Source organism: Sebastes umbrosus, chromosome 2, assembly GCF_015220745.1.
Source record: "Sebastes umbrosus isolate fSebUmb1 chromosome 2, fSebUmb1.pri, whole genome shotgun sequence".
In the NCBI taxonomy this organism is placed as follows: Eukaryota; Metazoa; Chordata; class Actinopteri; order Perciformes; family Sebastidae; genus Sebastes; species Sebastes umbrosus.
Window position 1 is genome coordinate 41,070,607 of NC_051270.1, and position 20,544 is coordinate 41,091,150.

The 20,544-nt window shown below is 41.0% G+C and overlaps 1 protein-coding gene across 1 annotated transcript in view; it reads left to right on the plus strand.

The window, feature by feature from the left end:
- The window catches only part of LOC119476603 (Golgi apparatus protein 1-like), a 46,909-nt gene that overhangs the window by 14,941 nt on the left and 11,424 nt on the right, over nt 1-20,544 (plus strand). Inside the window, 13 exon segments of the mRNA XM_037750003.1 lie at nt 881-1,084; nt 2,374-2,445; nt 2,526-2,712; nt 4,133-4,350; nt 4,984-5,105; nt 6,712-6,813; nt 9,472-9,625; nt 16,438-16,575; nt 16,834-16,920; nt 17,043-17,105; nt 18,013-18,126; nt 19,299-19,387; nt 19,515-19,632. Coding sequence (XP_037605931.1) covers nt 881-1,084; nt 2,374-2,445; nt 2,526-2,712; nt 4,133-4,350; nt 4,984-5,105; nt 6,712-6,813; nt 9,472-9,625; nt 16,438-16,575; nt 16,834-16,920; nt 17,043-17,105; nt 18,013-18,126; nt 19,299-19,387; nt 19,515-19,632 — 1,668 coding nt within the window.

Below are 20,544 nucleotides of genomic sequence, written 5' to 3' on the forward strand. Positions count from 1 at the left end.
AAAATGTATTGAAAAAAGATGGACGTAATCATTTCCAAAACTCACAACAGGTTTTTATCTAATGAAATATTCTGCTCCAATCCATATTTATTGGCGTTTAGCCTTTCAAAAACAACATTTCACAGCGGTCAACAAACGGTTTGCTCTCCTGCTTGCCGCACAGAAAGGGAGGAACGCACTGACGAGTTATATTCATTAAATAAAGTTGATTTAATAAAAAAAAGACTAACTTATTTTGGCCGATGAATCACCTTATTCAAATTGAAGATTTTGTTTTAGGATTTTTTTTAGGGTGATGACGTCATAAAATATGGCAACAGACATTTGAAGCTTCATTCGAAAACCTCTATAAAAACATCAAACTTCAAAAGAATAAGACATTCGATACAGCCCTAGTCCATAGACTTAAAGATCCTCCCACCAGCACCTCTAAAGCTCACCAATTAACACGTTACATCGTATTTGTTTAATTCCTACTAAAAACAAATGTAAAAAAGACAAGTTGTGACTTTACGTGGAGTTACTTTATCCTGAATAATCTCCAGGACACAGCTGACGTAGTTTTCCATTGTTGTTATTTGTTTAATTTTTCTCATTCTAGCAACTGCAAAATAATACTTCTCCTTTATGTACCATGTACTTTATTATCCCCAGTTAGTTTTTTGTAATCCATTGTACAGCTTTGAGATGTTTCTGTGACCTGGATCTCACCCAAGGAACTGAACACATCTTGGTTGTCAGTGTTTTAGATGAACTCAACACATATTTGTTGTCAGTGTTTTAGATGAACTGAAAACTCTTAATTGAGGTTCTGGTTTTGTGTTGGCAGCAAAGAAATTGTCATTACTCACTCATCCTCATTTCCGTCGTTCCTTGTCAGGACGTCCACTCCCAGGGCGAAGTCATCGCCTGTCTGGAGAAGGCGCTGGTGAGGGAGGCGGAGCAGCAGGATCATATTCGTCCAATCAAAGAGGAGTGTCAGAAGGCGATCCTGCGTGTGGCGGAGCTGTCGTCAGACGACTTCCACCTCGACCGACATCTTTACTTCTCCTGTCGAGACGACCGTGAGAGATTCTGCCAGAATGTAAGGAGCGTGTCCTTCGCTGGTTCCTGCAGGATTTTATACTTTAAAAAAAGATCATATTGAAATTATACATTATTGGGTTACAAATAAATTAGAATCAGTCAAAACACAAATACTATGTGGAAATGACAACGTCATTACAATTTACTCAAACCAAGTATTCACACTAACTTCTGGCTGTTAAAAAAGACATAAATTAGAAAGTACTGCAGAGTGTGCAATCCTTTGAATTTGTTGTTTTAATATAAACTGTAACGCTCTTTTTAATTTATTTTTAATAATATTTAGATATTTTTATTGTACATTATTCTATTCTATATTTATGTTTCTCAAATTTTGCAGTACTTGCTTTTTATTTTTTATTTTCTCTTGCTATTGTTATGCACCAAAAGACCAAGGCAAATTCCTTGGATGTGGAAACTTTTCATTCAGGTAATTGCAGTAGTTTAAATGTCCAAAAATCTCCCTTGTTGCAGTGTCAAAGGAACATTTGCCACCATTATGTGGATGTCTAATCAGTGTTGATGGTAAATGTAGTTGATTGAAGCAATACATTTCTCAGTGTGTGCTATATTGACAGAGAAAGCTGACAGTGATGTAGTTGGAGACACGGAAGAACTACATGCTGCTATTTCAGGCGGCTCTAGATGCTGCTCCAAAACAGAATTCCCTTGTTCACAGTCAAAACACTGTAAAGAGTATCCTCGTCCATAACATCCTCTGCACTCATACTTTGGGATGACATTTTCACAGGTTATCCTTTAACCAGAAGGTTGGCGGTTTAATCCCCGGTTCCTATTGTCTACATGTCCAAGTGTTGAGCGAGACGCTGAACCTCAGGTTGCACCCCGGGTGCTTCACAGCAGCTCTCTGCTCATACATTTCTTAGAATGGGTTAAATACAGAGGTCAAATTTCAAGTGTGTACCTGTATGTTTATGACAAATATAATATAGTTTAAGGCTGTGGCTGCATTAGCAGTGCAAGAAGCTAGAGCGCAATGCATCCTGGTACATGTAGGCACTGCTGACACAGGAATTTATTGCTTCAATCGACTACATTTACCATCAACACTGATTGGACATCCACATAAAAGCTGGTGAATTTTCTGTTTCTTTCAAAAATTCCTGGATCCTTGGCCAATCGGAAAACTTTCCACCAAACCCATGAAAATATGTTTACAGGTTTGTTCTGTTAACTAACAAACACACATAAAGCCCTAGGCGGAGGTTATTATCGCTAGTTAATTAGCTGCTATACTGTGGTATCTTTTGTTCCTCCTCTCCACAGACTCAGGCCGGAGAAGGGAAAGTCTACAAGTGTCTGTTCAATCACAAGTTTGAGGAGGCCATGTCAGAAAAGGTACAACCAACTCAGTTGTGTTTTGGGATAATAGTGAGCTTGTTTTGGTCACCTCTTCCTCCTCTCCTCTTCCTCCACAGTGCCGTGACGCTCTGACCACCCGTCAGAAGCTGATCTCTCAGGACTACAGAGTCAGTTACTCTCTGGCTAAAGCCTGTAAGATGGATCTGAGGAAGCAGCGCTGCAGCCTGGACACCAACCTGCCACGAGCCCGCGAGGCCCGGCTGTCGTATCTGCTGCTGTGTCTGGAGGCCGCTGTGCACCGAGGTAAGTGGGGGGAGGACGGGGTGGGGTGGGATTTATACCTCCTGACAAACCTCATTAACAGCAGCAGGCAGCTGTTTATAGCCAAAAAGCTCAGCAGACAGACAGAGTTAGCAGTTAGCTAATGAAGACAGCAGAGCAGTTAGAAGCTGAAGAGACAGATATTTTTCTCTGGAGTTGGTGGAGACCAAAACGGAGCTAAAAGGAGAGTAAATATTGGACTTAACATTCATCTAGTGGACACAAACATGACTCCACACATGAATGCTAATGTTGCCCCACCTGCAAGTTCCCGCTCGCCCCATAGACTTTACATTGTGATGACGTCACAGATTTTTAAATTGCTTTTCTTAGCTCGAGGAAAGTTTTACAGATATAAAACCTGCATGGATCAAAAGAGTCCTGAGTTTTACAGACGTCTCTTTAACAATGGTGGTCTATGGGGAAAATGCTTTTTGGGCCGCAGGGGGAACCGTGAGTGGCCACTGGAAAATATTGGAAGCAAGGCTGAACTGTGGCTCCATATCCAGCTCTTATTACACATACATGCTCACACAGCCATATTAACTTTATGAAGTGATACTATGTCAGTGTTGTGTTTACATGATGCCCCGCACCCAAAAAAAGTGGCAAAAAAAGTAAATGAATGCAGCTTTAAGTGGGGTTATATGAGGTATAATCCATAGCCAGTGTATTACTTAAAATAGATGACAGTCGGCACGCCCCCAGCATCGAGAAACTGACAGGAGTACCAGCATGGGAGCAAAGCAATACAGTGCTGTGGACGGAGACGGCAGAAAAACATATTTTAGCTTCTTCAAAGAAAGGCTCAACTAAAAAAAAAAAAATCTATATCCGATTAAGTGTACTCTATATTTAGAATGTTTTCAACACTTTATCTTGCAGTCAGACAGCCCTTTCCTTCTCCTTCCCGACAGGGAACTGAACTGAAAGTGAAACTTATCTATGCTCTCCCCAAAGCCAGCAGACTCAGATGACAAAAACAGTATAGATACATTTCATTTCATTTCAGTTCAGTTCAGCGACGGAAAACATTCTAAATAAAGCGTACACTTAAACGGATATCAATTTCTTTAGGTGAGCCTTTCTTTTAGGTGTCTATAATACATTTTCCTGCTCGTTCACAGCAGTACATTGGTTTGCTCCCGTGCTGGTACTCCTGTCTGTTTCTCCAGACTGGAGGCGTGCCGACCGTCATCTACTGTAGGTAATACACTGACCATGGATAATACCTCATACGAGCCCACTTCAAAACACCCAAACTATCCCGTTAAGTAAGAAGAAAATTTGTATTATTTTAATGTTAATAAAATGCAAATGCTGTACATGCAAAGAAGGGTTTGAAATGATGTGTCGTCGGGGCTTAACTGTGTCAGTAATAGTTTGATCTCGTGCTGTGCAGGTCGTCCGGTCAGCGGCGAGTGTCAGGGGGAGATGCTGGACTACCGGCGGATGCTGATGGAGGATTTCTCCCTGAGTCCGGAGATCGTGCTTCACTGCCGGACGGAGATCGAGGCTCACTGCTCCGGACTGCACCGCAAAGGCCGCACACTGCACTGCCTGATGAGGATCGGACGCGGCGACCGCAGCACCACCGTCGACAGCGTCTGCCAGAGCGCCGTAAGACAACCGCAGTTCCTATCGCTGTGATCCTTCATTGTTAAAGAGATACAAACAGCTGAGAGGCAGGACTTTTTGTGTGTGGTCTGGGGCTTTTTATTCTTAATAATTAATGTAAAAACAGTTTTTGGAATAAATCTAAAACCACTCTGCATAAATCATCCAAGCTTTCAGATTTTCTACACAAAATGTCTTGTGGTGAAAACTGCCAGTTCAGTTTTTATTAAGATTGTTAAACAGCTGTATGAAGTCTTCCAAAAACGTAAAGCTTTAACAACTCTTTTCTACGTGCCATTTTTCCCCATGATTGTGTCAAAAAGAGATTTTCAGCCTGTAGATACTCAGACCAAACTGGACATTCTGCTTTCTAGCTAAAGTACTTATAATTTATGGGATATTCTACAAGAAAATAAATGTTTGTAAATGAAAATATAATCTGTTTTTGTCACACAGTAAATAATACAAACTAATATTTTATGAATTATCACATAAGTTAGACAGCATTGTTCATCATATATCATGAACAGACTGTATGTCTTCATAGGTTGTTTATCAATTAATAAAATATAGAAATAGAAATAAAATCCAGCTGCTGACATTTAATGTTTTTTCTACTCTTTGTTTTGGCTGCAGCTGCAGACTTTGATCCAGTCTGCCGACCCCGGAGCAGACTACCGGATTGACCGAGCGCTCAACGAGGCCTGCGAGTCCGTCATCCAGACCGCCTGCAAACACATCCGCAACGGAGACCCAATGTGAGCACGCACGCACGCAGTCGGTGTCCGAAATTAACTTTTTGACTCACTGGCCAAGGTGACTGGTAGATGAAAAAATCCACCATCCAATCATAATTTCTACCAGCTAAAATAAGAAATTTCCTTTTTGTGTCACATTTATATTTGTTTAAGTACATTTCATTGAGACAATACTGATATATGCTGTATATAATTATGTTGAATACAAACTAAGAGAAGAAACCAGAGCAAAATTTAAAGCAAATCAATTTAAATATATTGACAGTTAATCAATTCAAGCCTGACTACTAGGCTTGGGCGGTATCTATTTTGTATACCTTCCTGACATTTCACCGGGTAAAGGCTACCAGAGGTGGAACCAAGTCACAAGTAAATCTCAAGTCAGTGCACTCAATTCCAAGTCAAGTCCCAACTCAGATCTTGAGTCCTAAACAAGCCATATAGTCACATAGTCTTCACCATTTAACAGCAGAGGAACTGGATCCAATTGGTTCTCAGTAACATAACGTCAGTTCTTCATGGTTTTCTCCTGAAACTTGATTGTATGCTGTTGGATTGGTTCAAACTAAGTGGATCTGGGGAGTGTAAGGTAATCAAGTCCCAATAACATTCACTGGAAATAAAGAGTCCAGAGTTCAATAAAAAAACACCACTTTTCAGAGATTTAGCAATAAGCAACAAAAGATACAAATTCAGTTTGTTCAGTTCAGTTCAGTTTTTCTCAGCAAGTGAATCCTCTCCTCAAACAAATCCATAAATGATCTCTGATCAGCTTGTTTAGTTCAGTTATTTCCATACCAGTGAATCATCTTCTCGAACAAATCAATAAAGGATCTCTGAAAAAGTAAACAAACCCAACATCTCCGAAGCTGTTGCATTGCGCTGTTGTGTGTGTCAAACTCCGAAACACTGAAAGCAGAGGACCGAAGCAGCGCGCCCGTAACCTTAAATGACACTAAAACATGGTAGAGACTCTCAGTGTAACCGAACCTAGTTTTTATATCATGACCAACATGATTTTGGTACAAATGTTTACCCACCAGTGCGGCGGATAGCCTCCAGAGAGTTCCTCGCCAAACATCTACCCACATTTGGCGCTTTGCGGATGTTAATTTCATCGTACGGTACCTTTGGTACTGAAGAGTACCGTCACCTTTTTTGATTTTTGGCATCGAATTGGTTCTTGTGACATCCCTAACGCACGCACGCACGCACGCACGCACGCACGCACACACACACACACACACACACACACACACACACACACACACACACACACACACACACACACACAAGGCGGCTGTGGCTCAGAGGGTCGAGCAGGTTGTCCACCAATCGGGGGGTCTGTGGTTCGATCCCCGGCTGCTCCGGGTCACATGTGTCCTTGAACAAGAAACACTTAACCCCCAAAGGCAAAGAAAGAAAAGCGCTATATAAATGCAAGTCCATTTACACAAACACACTTTATGTCAAATAATCTCAACTTTAAATGATCATTTTGTTCTTTAAACTTGAAGTGTGTATGTCCTAAATAGACACTGGTTCATCATCTGATTGTGTGTGTGTGTGTGTGTGTGTGTGTGTGTGTGTGTGTGTGTGCATGTAGGATCCTGTCGTGCCTGATGGAGCACCTGTACACGGAGAAGATGGTGGAGGACTGTGAACACCGGCTGTTGGAGCTGCAGTATTTCATATCCAGAGACTGGAAGTGAGTCTGAATCCATTAGCAGCTAATGTTCTTCTTCTGCTCTTCTTTACCTTTTAACATGACTGACATAACAATTAATATTCCACTGATACACAAATACAGACAGTAGTTTGACAACATTATCTGAACTCAAGGTCCATTTACTTGCTTTTTGTGGAGTCTTCAACAGATATGGAGACAGCCCAGCTGTCATCACATGACCTAAATGTGGAATTTGTATGTTAGCACAACATTTTTTGTGTTTAAAGGAACATTGTGTAGGATCTGGTGTTATCTATCGGTGAGGTTGCAGATTACAACTTCTCCCTTTGTGCCAAGCGTGTTGGAGAGCTACAGTGGCCCACACGAAAATGCGAATGTCCCTCTCTAGAGCCAGTCTTTGTAAGAGTAGCGTAGGTCATTTGGAGCAGAGTTTGGTTTGTCCGTTCTGGGCTACTGTAGAAACATGGAGGACTCAGTGGAGAGGACCCGCTCCCTATGGAGATATAAACGGCTCATTCTAAGGTAACGAAAACACAATGATTCTTATTATCAGGTGATTATACACTAAAGGAAACATACTTATTAATATTATATTCAATTTCTGCCAATAGATCCCCCTAATTGTTACACACTGGTCCTTTAAGCATAAGTTATCAAGTCGGGTATTGTCCATGCTGGCTCACTGAAATGGCTGTGACACACTAAATAGAATGGCACCATAATTCATTTGATCAATTACACCTGTGTTTAGCCCAGGGTTATTATAGTTAACTAAAACTTCAAAATAAGCAGCGAAAAACATTTTTGGTGAACTGAAACTAAATAAAAACTATATCCTTTAAGAAAAACTAAAACTAAACTGAAACGATGTTGCCTGGGGAAAAAGCTACTCAAATTAAAATGAATGTAAATTCATTTCAGTTTTAGTATTTTAGTTCTAATATATCACTTCCAAAAAAAGGAGACGACATGAATTTCTGTCAACTCTCGTGACCTTCCAGGAGACGGCGCTATGACGCAATTGCTTTACTAAAGTAGCGTGAAGATTAAACATTAAACATTATAGACATTCCTTATTTTGTATGTATATGCAGCTACATACTTGTGAGACATTTAAGCTGGCCCTAACTAAAACAACATATATGGTAAATGGACTTGCATTTATACAGCGCTTTTCTAGTCTTCCGACCACTCAAAGCTCTTTACACTACATGTCAGTTTTCACCCATTCACCCACTGATGGTAGAGGCTGCTAAGGTGCCAACTTTGCCCATCAGGATCTAATCTAAATAATCATTCACACACCAATGGTTATGCCTTCAAGAACAATTTGGGGTTAAGTGTCTTGCTCAAGGACACATCGACATGTGACCCGGAGCAGCCGGGGATCGAACCCCCGACCTTCCGATTGGTGGACGACCTGCTCTACCCTCTGAGCCACAGCCGCCCAAAAAAATATATAAAAACTAAACCTTTCTGGAAAACTAAACTAAAACTAGCAAACACACTCTGAAAACTAACTAAACTAAAATGAAACTGTGACTCACAACTATGAGATTAATGATGGAAAGATAGATAGATAGATAGATAGATAGATGGATAGATGGATGGATAGATAGATGGATAGATGGATGGATGGATGGATGGATGGATGGATGGATGGATGGATGGATGGATGGATGGATGGATAGATAGATAGATAGATAGATAGATAGATAGATAGATAGATAGATAGATAGATAGATAGATAGATAGATGGACGGATAGATAGATACAGTAGATAGATAGATAGATAGATAGATAGATTAGATAGATAGATAGATAGATAGATAGATAGATAGATAGATACAGTAGATAGATAGATAGATAGATAGATAGATAGATAGATAGATAGATAGATAGACAGACAGATACGATAGATGGATGGATGGATGGATGGATGGATAGATAGATAAGATAGATGGATGGATGGATGGATGGATGGATGGATGGATGGATGGATAGATAGATAGATATTGTTTCCTCAGACTTTAACCTCCAAATTGTGACCTTATACTCCTTTGGAAGTCTAAATATGAATCTCAGAATATTGGCATAAATCCTAAATTTTGGACTTTAATCTGCATATAATTTGTTTTCCCATTAGCAACGGTTTTCAAGTCTGAGACTGGGGGCCCCCCCCTCAGACAAACCTTAGAAAAAGGCCCCCCCTCAGCCTCCTTAGTTTACTTGCTTAGTATCGATCAATTCCTGAATGCCTATAGGATCATGGTTATGTTATTTGATCCCATAGACACTCAACAATTGAGCCAAGATTGCCTAATATTGCTGTTACAAAACTTGAGATTACACCAAATATAGTACATAAAAAAGGTCTGTCCTAAGGCTTTTATTAGTTTCTGGGAAAAACAGTCAACTTCCCCCAAACTACAGCATCTCTGAACTATCTCTTTAACCAAATCACACACATTTAGGCTATTCTATGTGCTCTTCTTTTGATAACTAATGTAATGTCATATTTTTCACTTCCATTCACTGAGCTTTCCTGAAACTGTATGGATCCTCCCTGGGGAAGCCCGCCTCACACTTGGAAAACCTCTGGTCTGATGCTTTTCTTTAACACGGAGTAAAGGAGTCACCTCATGGCTGTGATATAGAACTCTGTTTGTCCCTCAGACTGGACCCCGTCCTGTATAAGAAGTGTCAGGGTGACGCTGCTCGACTCTGCCACACACACGGCTGGAATGAGACCAGCGAGCTGATGCCACCGGGCGCCGTCTTCTCCTGCCTGTACCGCCACGCCTACCGCACCGAGGAGCAGGGACGCCGGGTACGATGACATTACTACACATACTTTATTTGTCTCTAATGCTGGCTCACTCTGTGTCCTTTTACTGTGATGCCAGGGAGAGGATAGTGTCTGATTAAGAGGTTGATGCTCTCTCTCTGACTCCAACTTTCTAAATTTAACAGGTAAATGCAGTCGAGCAGGTACGTGGTAGATGGTTCACCTGAATCAATCAGTATTGATCCTGGTGAAGAGCTTAATTGATGATAATGGTAAATGGACTTGCATTTATATAGCGCTTTTCTAGTCTTCCGACCACTCAAAACAACATATTGTTTACTACATGTCAGCATTCACCCATTCACACACACATTCATACACTGATGTCAGAGGCTGCTAAGGGGCCAACTTTGTCCATCAGGATCTAATCTAAATACACATTCACACACCGATGGCTATGCCTTCGGCAGCAATTTTTGGGTTAAGTGTCTTGCTCAAGAACACATCGACATGTGACCGGAGCAGCCGGGGATCGAACCTCCGACCTTCCGATTGGTGGACGACCTGCTGCTCTAAGCCGGGCTGATTTGATGTGATGGGGTGTGTTTATGTGACTTCCTGCTCAACAGTAAGACGAGCAGTGCCAGTTTGTCACTCTTACAGTACATATACAGTAGCTTACCAATAACAGCAATTAGAATCACTCATTTAATTTGGGTGGAAATTTGTTCAATAATACAAATATGTTTTCATGTTATAGCCTATTAACTACAAGCAGGCTTCATTACTTTCTGTACTTAGTGCTCTGAGCTAAATGATAACATCATCACAATGACAATGCTAACATGCTGATATTTAACAGGTATGTTTACCATGTTTACCATCTTAGTTCAGCATGTTAAGATGCTAACCATTGCTAATTAGCACTAAACGCAAAGTAAAGTTGATGCTGATGGGAATGCCAGTAGTTTTGTAGGTATTTGGTCATAAATCAAAGTATTGGATACATTTTGAGATTGATAGTGGCGCTAGATGAAAAGTCAGAGGATCAACAAGTTATTACCATTCATCCTCAGGGAGACATAAATGTGTGAACCAAATTTCATTGCATTACATCAAATATTTGTTGGGACAAAAAACAAAAATGTCAACCCCAGGGGTGGCTCTAGAGGAAAAATCAGTGGATCACCAAAGTCATTATAATAATATTATATATACATATATTATATATATCCGTCGGTCAGGGTGTGACCATGGTTGGCGCAGTCTCGATCACAGAGGTCGCATCTGTGTGTGGTTTGTGATCTGCCTGCGTTGCTGCGTTCTTTCCTGCGGGCCCTCTTGTCTGCCGATGTGTCCTTCAGTTTTTGCTCCCCTGTCATGAGGTGTTGGTGCAAGGTGCTTCTCTACCTTGTGCTGTATATATACAGTATATATATATATATATGTATATATATATATATATTTATTTATGTAGCCACCTTTCATACACAAAATGCCGCTTGAAGTGTTTTATAAGGTGGCAAGAAAATAATAAACAGTTAAAAAAAGAATAAAATCGGCCGACCTTTTCAGACCACACCCCCCAACCATAGACTGGATATAAGAAGGGGACGCTGTCACCCAACGTCACCCATTGGTTTGTGGACTGACATTTTGAAGCCTCGACTTTGGCATTTCAGCCGTCGCCATCTTGGTTTATGGCCGTCACCATATTGTTTTTTGTAACCAGAAGTAACACGAGAGGGAGGAGCTAAGTACAACTGAATAACGCTGAATAAGACATTTATAGGCAAAAAATATCAAAAAGGTTATAATTAACTTTCATGAAGAGAAAACACACTGTGAAAGGGTTAAAGTTGTAAGACGAAAACACAGACAACTCACAGACCGGACAACGCCGTGGTAATCTGTCAATCACAAGGTAGCCCCTTGCTCAGAACCGGAGGTTGCCCACAGCCCCCAAATCTCATTTCTAAAAGAGCATACAAGGTCTCAGTACTTGTTCTGTAGCACTGAACACAAGTTCAGCTGTTTGTTTCGAAGGGATGCACTTTGAACAAAAGCATCTGCCAAATGAATGTAATGACTTGGCCCCGATTTAGGTAATTACACTCGTCAGTGAAACAACCCATGACAGCTTGATTTTATATGATTATATGGTCTCAGTCATCATTGTGTGTGTTTCAGACCTTTAGAGTTAGGACATTTCAAAGAGCTGTTTAAGACTTGGTTTTATGTTTAAGGTAATATACTACATTCACAGCTATGCAGCGACAGCAATAGTGAAACTGTGAAAATACTATTCGACAACAATTCAGTTAAAGGGACTCTATGTAAGAATCAGAAAGTGCTTGTTAACAGCGACACCTGTGGCCGTTAAGTCAACGAAAGTCAGCGTCCTGTTGCTGGCGCTTGTGCTCGCTCTACATAGACATGAACGAGCATCGCTCAAAACAGTGAGACGACACACATCAGCTAAAAGCACAATATCACTCTATATTTCAGCTGCTTGGCAGTAATGTTAGCTGACCAGACGAAGGTCTCTCCATGAATCAATGCTGATACTGTGTTTCCTGCTTTAGGCTTTATAAAATATAGCCCGTGACGGGAGACTTTGACCAATCACAGGTCATTTCATTGAGAGAGCGTTCCTATTGGCTGTGCTGCTGTCATGTGACCAGAACTTGGCGTTCCTTCACCAGATCTCAACATGGCTGCCGCTTCACAAACGTTCTCATTTTACAGCTAAACCGTGCACTACAAGATGATTCTGAGAACATCTGAGGAGAGAAATAGACATTAATGTAACAGAATATTGATTCATATTTAATCAGCGCTGCCTAGTCTGACCGTTTGGTCGGAGTTCGCAAGTGATTGACAGCTGGCTCTCATAGGCCCTGTTCAGACCAGTGGTCTCATTTATAACCGTTCCGTACGCACAAAACGGGGCCTGAATTGTGCGTCCGCCACTTCCCACGCAACAGTTGTGATCTATAAAAACAAACTTGATGGAGAATGTGCGCACCGGTACGGAAACTTTGACCCGTGCGTACGCACATTATGGAGGCACCGAGGTAGGGGGAACTGGAGACGCAGACGGTGAGGTGGTGAATTGAAGCCAGACTGTAGACATTAAATGTCATTATAATGATGCCTCTCACACATTTAACTTCACTTCATACTTATATCCACTTCATCATAAACATTTAAAACAGCAGTGTTATTTGTGCTAGTGAGCCATAACTATTCCATAAGCACCTTACAAATGTAAAAGATCAACTCAAATCTCAAATCAAATTTCCGCTCAATATTTCATCAGCGCTGTCTCACCATCACGTCCTCCACCTCTGGAGCTCAGAGGAGAGGGCCGGAGGTGGAGACACTCGCAGTCAGCTGTGGAACAGCTTTGAAATCATCATCATGTTGAAATTGTTGAAGAAATTGTAGAGATCCAAGATTATATCAAAAAGCATTAAAGAATGGCAGAACAGAGCGCCAATAGTTTTAATAAGATCTTCTAATAGTGTGCAGATATCAACAAGTACCATATTCGTTTTCATAAAGTTGTTGTGTGATAAATCGCTGCAGTGAACAAGACATGACTTATTATTTTATTTATGGTTTATTAGATAGAGACAGATACAGTATACATATAGACAAAATGAAAACAGCTATATTCAACTCTCAGTCTCAGTGTGCCACACACTCTGCCTCCTCCAGTCACCTCCTCCAGTCACCTCCACCCGGCACATCTTCACCAGTCACCTCCACCCAGCACATCTTCACCAGTCACCTCCACCCGGCACATCTTCACCAGTCACCTCCACCCAGCACATCTTCACCAGTCACCTCCACCCAGCACATCTTCACCAGTCACCTCCACCCGGCACATCTTCACCAGTCACCTCCACCCGGCACATCTTCACCAGTCACCTCCACCCTGCACATCTTCGCCAGTCACCCCCACCCAGCACATCTTCACCAGTCACCTCCACCCAGCACATCTTCACCAATCACCTCCACCCAGCACATCTTCACCAGTCACCTCCACCCAGCACATCTTCACCAATCACCTCCACCCAGCACATCTTCACCAGTCACCCCCACCCAGCACATCTTCACCAGTCACCTCCACCCAGCACATCTTCACCAATCACCTCCACCCAGCACATCTTCACCAGTCACCTCCACCCAGCACATCTTCACCAATCACCTCCACCCAGCACATCTTCACCAATCACCTCCACCCAGCACATCTTCACCAGTATGGATTGTGTAAATTAGCAAAGTGTGTAAATAAAGCGGCTCTTACATAATCGTTACACTCCATTTCCTCATTATCATCATCAGTCCTAATCATAATGCAGGACAAGTTCACAATAAAAACTTAAATAAATAAATAAATAGTGTTCACCTATCATACTTCCTTCTTCTAATGATATCCAGGTGGGGGATATTACTGATTGTCAGGATCATTTTGGAAAGTTGTGAATGGATTAGTGTGATTGCTGTAAACATATAAACACAGCGGTGACACTCGTTACATGCTGCATGGTGGTGCTGGTGGATATACCGGCACTGAGGACTACATGACGTGAATGACAGAATTAGGAGGGAACGAGTGTTCAGAGACCTCCTCACCTACAAGCTTCTCTGTGTCAGAAAAAATGCTTTTCTTGGTCTTCCTCTCGGTAGTCGCTGTGATTCACCGTAAAGATCCACTGATCAACAACAGGCTCATTCACATGCAGAAACATTCATGAGGTGCTTTGCATCGACCATTTATGGCTGAATGTGGGCGTGATATGAGGCGGATCCACGTGCGCACATTTCCAGGTGGACTGTGATTTATAAAGGGAACATTGCGTGCAGGTGTGCACAGTTTTATTAGTCAGATTTTTTTTTGGCGCACGCAATTTTCGGCTTTTGTGCACATGTACATGTTTTATAAATGAGACCCCTGGTATTAACATGTGTCCTCAGTGATCCAATCACAAGTGGACAGCTTTAAGTGCGTCTGTTCACACCCGGCATTAAAATGCATCTCCACATGCGTCTTCGGTGTCCATTTGTGATCCGATCTCACTCTTTCACTGGTCAGTGAAATCTTGCAGAGGACGTTAGGAGCACCGGAGGACACCGGAGGACACCGGAGGACACCGCATGGTGTTGCTGGTGGAAAAAATCATGTTCCTCTGTGTCCTCACACAGAGGAACATGATTTTTTTCAGGTTACCTGTTTCATGTACTACTGTCACGATAGAGTGACCGTTTTATAAAAATAACTTTTTTTAATCATATTTGATCCAATCTCGCCTACTTCAGCTTTACCTCCCCAGATTCACTTAGTTTGCTGTTAAATGGTGAAGACTATGTGACTATATGGCTTGTTTAGGACTCAAGATCTGAGTTGGGACTTGACTTGGGACTTGAGTGCACTGATTTGAGACTTACTTGTGACTTGGTCCCACCTCTGGTAGCCTTTACCCGGTGAAATGTCAGGAAGGTATACAAAATAGATACCGCCCAAGCCTAGTAGTCAGGCTTGAATTGATTAACTGTCAATATATTTAAATTGATTTGCTTTAAATTTTGCTCTGGTTTCTTCTCTTAGTTTGTATTCAACATAATTAAATACAATATTTATCAGTATTGTCTCAATGAAATGTACTTAAACAAATATAAATGTGACACAATAAGGCAATTTCTTATTTTAGCTGGTAGAAATTATGCTTGGCTGGTGGATTTTTTCATCTACCAGTCACCTTGGCCAGTGAGTCAAAAAGTTAATTTCGGACACCGACTGTATGTAACACACCGAATATATATCGTGACTAATATTGTGCACTATATAATAAATGGGGAGTGATTTCAAACGCACTAGATTGTTGTATTAGCAACACATTAGCCTAAGACAGCTAGCATAAGGTGTGTTTTCCAACCACCTGTTTTACAATTCATGCATAAAAAAACCTGAGTGGAAATGACGAAAATTTGAAAAAATCTTGAAATATTGCAAAAAAGTTTTTACGCTTGGCTGAGGTGGAAAGTTGGTGTTTTGAAAAAAGCAACATGTGACAAAGTGAAATGGAAACAGATCTAGCAAATGCATGATGACATACATGAAGCATGTGACTTCAACGTCCATTGAAGATTTGGTCTCCCATCGCTCCACACAGATCTGATCTGACAAACACAAATGTCATGTTTCCATCCTTTTCTACTTTGTTTTTCACCTCTTGAGTTTCAACTGGCGCTCTTCTAATAATGTCATCTTGTTGCGCGCTCTTCTTCTGCAATAGTGTAATGGTACGGGCACACGTGCAGGAATGCTGGCTAGTGACCATCGCATGCCGTGAAGATATTCGTCAGAAAGTTCACGAGTTTAACTCCACGTGAATGTGAAGATACAAATTTGCTTCGCAGCCGGAAGCAAATGTTTTTTTGCTCCTTCGCTCGCATAGAATGGAAGTGACAGGAGGCGAATGTGACACCATGCCTTAATGGTTTTCCGACTGGAGACTTGGCGCCACCTACTGATTATTTCAATGAACCAACTCTTAATAATCACATCACGGTAGTGGATAGAAACAAGCATTAATTCACATTCTATTTTCATGATTTTATTGAAATTTGGTTAAAATGTAGGATACATTGAGATGTAAACCTGGCTAGTGAGGGTCAAACTAGAGCCAATATTATTAGCTAATATTAGTTTATCACAGATATATTAGTATTGGAACATACATCGGCAGATAACAAGAAAATTGAGTTTTGGTATCAGCCTCAACAGTTCAGTATCGTCAGGCTCTAGTACAAGCTTTTATGTGTGTGTGTGTGTGTGTTTGCAGTTATCTCGGGACTGTAAGGTGGAGGTTCAGAGGATTCTCCACCAGAGGGCGCTGGATGTGAAGTTGGACCCTGAGCTGCAGAAACGCTGCATGACCGACCTCGGCAAGTGGTGCAGCGAGAAGACGGACGCTGGACAGGTGAGACGAACACATACTGTAACAGCAGTAGTGCTGATATCTGCTACTACAGTTGTTACTTTAACCCAGTGGTGGATGTTTGAGTGCCCTCTGCTGGTTCATCAGAACTCTTCTTCTTACAGCCAATCAAGTTTGTTAACAATAAAACTCCTCAGGAAACTTTAAGAACTTTACAGGAAGGGTCTGCATGCTGTAGCCATTTAAATACAAATCCTGTATACTTTACTGACCATTCCCCACACCTGTGTGTGTGTTCAGGAGCTGGAGTGTCTGCAGGATCATTTGGAGGACCTGGTGTCTGCCTGCAGGGAGGTGGTGGGCAACCTGACCGAGCTGGAGTCAGAGGTCATTAATATTCAGTGGAAACCAGAATGAATGGTCACCTGAGCAGCTGATGTGTTGATGATGTGAGTGTTTCTTTGTCTCACCGGCACATTTTGAACTTGTTGTCTCTCTGGTTGCTGCAGGACATCCAGATTGACGCTCTGCTCATCAGAGCCTGCGAACCCGTCACTCAGGCCCACTGCCACGTGAGTACATGTACTTTTCTACTGTATGTACACACATGGATATACAGTAAAGGGGAGTGTACCAAATAAAACAAAATGTCTGGCAATCTAATGCAAGAAATATATAATAGCCTTGCAATTAATACAAAGTTTATAAAAAAAAGTAAAACACTGACTAAATCACAATAAACATAAGAGAAATGAAAAAGAAACAAGTTCTGCAAAAGTCAAGAATCATAAATACATAATGGAAATTTACAATAAGAAAATCAGAAAAACATAAAAAATGTGGGAAATACAAAAAGAGCTGCACAGTGTTTAAAACAAAGAGGATGGAATGTGTAAAAGTTCAGAGTATAAAGAACAAAATGATAATAAGAAGCTCATGTTGGAGTTGTTAGAGAGGTTTTGACTGAACGCTACAGTCATTTTGAACACCTTTTTTAACACCTTTGTCCCGTTAGCGATGTATATTTATGCTCACCAAGCACTGACTCCTTTTATTGGTGATCTCATTCTGCCACCATCAAGACAAAACCTCTGCTTGCTAAATACTTGAGTCCATAAGAAAGGAGCCTTAAAAATGACAAACCGTTCCATCCAGACTATTCTGCTAAAATGTCAATTTAAGGCACAGACATTGACATGAACTGTGTAATTTGATTTTGTCTACGTGTTTTATTAACTGCTTATCTGCTTTTTATTTTGTTGTTTCTTGTGTTTGGTGAGCAGAAGATAAATTTCCACTCATGCTCCCAAAGGTTGAATATTTTTAGTGACCCCATGACTTTTGTATGTGTAATGAAGCAGGGCTTTAGATTTCTGGTGTTTAACTTCCTTAAATGAAATATAAATAATAATGTTTGGGATGGTTAATCTGTGTGTGTGTGTGTGTGTGTGTGTTCATGTCTGTTTTGTGTGTTTGTAGGATGTAGCTGATAACCAGATCGATACAGGTGATCTGATGGAGTGTTTAGTTCAGAATAAACACCAGAAGGAGATGAACGAAAAGTGTGCAGTCGGCGTTACACACTTCCAGCTGGTCAGTTACCATGACAACATCTGATTCTCTGTATACTCTTTCTTACTCTATGTTTTTAAAAAAAATCTAGTTTCACTTTAGGAACTTTTACAAATTAAAAGTTGATGTCAAACTAACTTCAGTTTTCATTTTCAGTTAACTAATTTGGAAGTCACTGAATCCAAATGATCTTTCTATGCGTCTTGTAAACCTTTTGTTGCGTCTACAAAGGATGTTTTCAGTCGTGTTAATATCTTATGTAAGGGTTAATGTACAGGGAGCGGGTCATTGTTGTGAAATAAACCCTGACAGGGTGATGCAGGACCCCGACGTGAAGCTTCCCGCTTATTACATGGCGACTTACTTAAGAAATCAATCATTTAACACAAAAATTGTCCTCAAGAGTTTGAGATCGGAACTGCGCCCATAGCTATACACAAATAACAGACCACAGAATGCCGTATTTGACCAATCAGAATGGAGTATTCAACAAAGCCGTGTAATAAAAACTGAGCAGATTTCAGTGAAGTTTGGTGCAAAGTTTGGCCAAGACACAAGTGATTAGTTCCTGTATTTTTTACATCTGTTTATTGGTATTTTAGTTAACAAAAAAATAGTAAACACTGCATACAAATGATATAAAATATTACAAAAAGAGTACAGAATTTACAGACACAGACACACATAAAAATCAATAGGACACATACAGTAAATGATCAGTATAAATATGAACCACATTAGGAATATAACCTAGTTAGTAGAGGATATTTATTGACTAGCCTCTACATAATCAATGAAGTCTTGTAGATTATCTCAATGGAACCTCATAAAGTGGATCGAAGTTCCAGTTGAAGGTTTGTTGCGTGATATCTTTGATCAACGTAGTTAGTTTCAGATATTTTTTTATGTTAAAATGAAATTTGATCCGATCCACAACAAGCTAGATGACTTTGCTTTAGTTCCTCTGTTTCGGAAACAGCTGACTGTATTTGACTCACCTCTGGACTGACAGCTGGTCTTTCATGTAAACAAGTAGACTGCTGCGCCGTATCTATTAGAGTGTGAAACTTTAATGGTTCCCTCCTGATATTTTATCGTGACGAGATCAAGCAGGACAAAAAAGAGAAAAACTGAAAATGAAATAGACAGAAGATGATGCTGTTTTTCTGTGGTTGTTGCTGCTCAACTTTCAGGTCCAAATGAAGGATTTCCGGTTCTCCTATAAATTTAAGATGGCCTGTAAGGAGGACGTTCTCCGCTTGTGTCCAAACATCAAGAAAAAGTGGGTTTGATTTCCATGAAAACATCCAGAAAACATCCATTATTCTTTCCTTTGGTCCGTTTCTGCGTCCAGTTGATCAGATTTTAAATGGATATAATTGACCCTTTCCCCGTCCATCACGCCGCAGGGTGGATGTCGTCATCTGTCTCAGCACCACGGTGAAGAACGACACGCTGCAGGACGCCAGGGAGCAGCGGGTTTCACTCAAATGTCGTAAACAGCTGCGGGTGGAGGAGCTGGAGATGGTACCTCACACAAACACTAACTTATCTGAACTCACACACGCACGCACACTCGGTCCAGATACTTAAGTACACCTACTGTATGTCACATGATGCTATTACTTAACCACACACCAACCGAAGGAAACATGTGACCTTAAAACCCTGAGTGATGGCGACCCCCTGAATTTTCCTCTTGCACCACCTTGAGGTTTTGTTTTTACTTTGGATGAAATGTCCCAGCAACTATTGGACGGATTGCCATGAAATGTGGTTCACACATTCACATTCCCCTCAGGATGAATTCTCATCACTCTGGTGATCCTCTGACTTTTTTAGGTCAAAGTTTAAATAAGTCCAAGTCTATCATTTATGACAAAATACCTGCAAAACTAATGACATTCCCATCAGTCTCAGCTGTTCTTTGAATAGTACTAACCAGCAAATGTTAACATTAGGCCTGTTACAATAATTACTTTATCGACTTATCGTATGATATATAGACATAAGCTTGATTCTGTTCTAGATATTGCCTGTTGTGTTTACATAAGAATGTTAGCAACATTTTAGCCACTCGCTAGAATAAACAGCAGCGTTTTCCCAACCATTGTAAGACTCGGGCATTGCGCAGACATTGCACATTTTTGTTAAAGGGAGTGTTTGTAAGAATCAGAAATGCTTGTTAACAGCTTCACCTGTGGCCATTAAGTCAACGAAAGTCAGCGTCGGGCTCGCGCTTGTGCTCGCTCTACATAGACATGAAGGAGCATCGCTCAACACAGTGAGGAGACACACGTCAGCTAAAAGCACAATATCACTCTATATTTCAGCTGCTTGGCAGTAATGTTAGCTGACCAGACGAAGGTCTCTCCATGAATCAATGCTGATCCTAGTGTTGGCTTTTCCTGCCTCAGCCTCCCGACCGCGGCCGGAGGG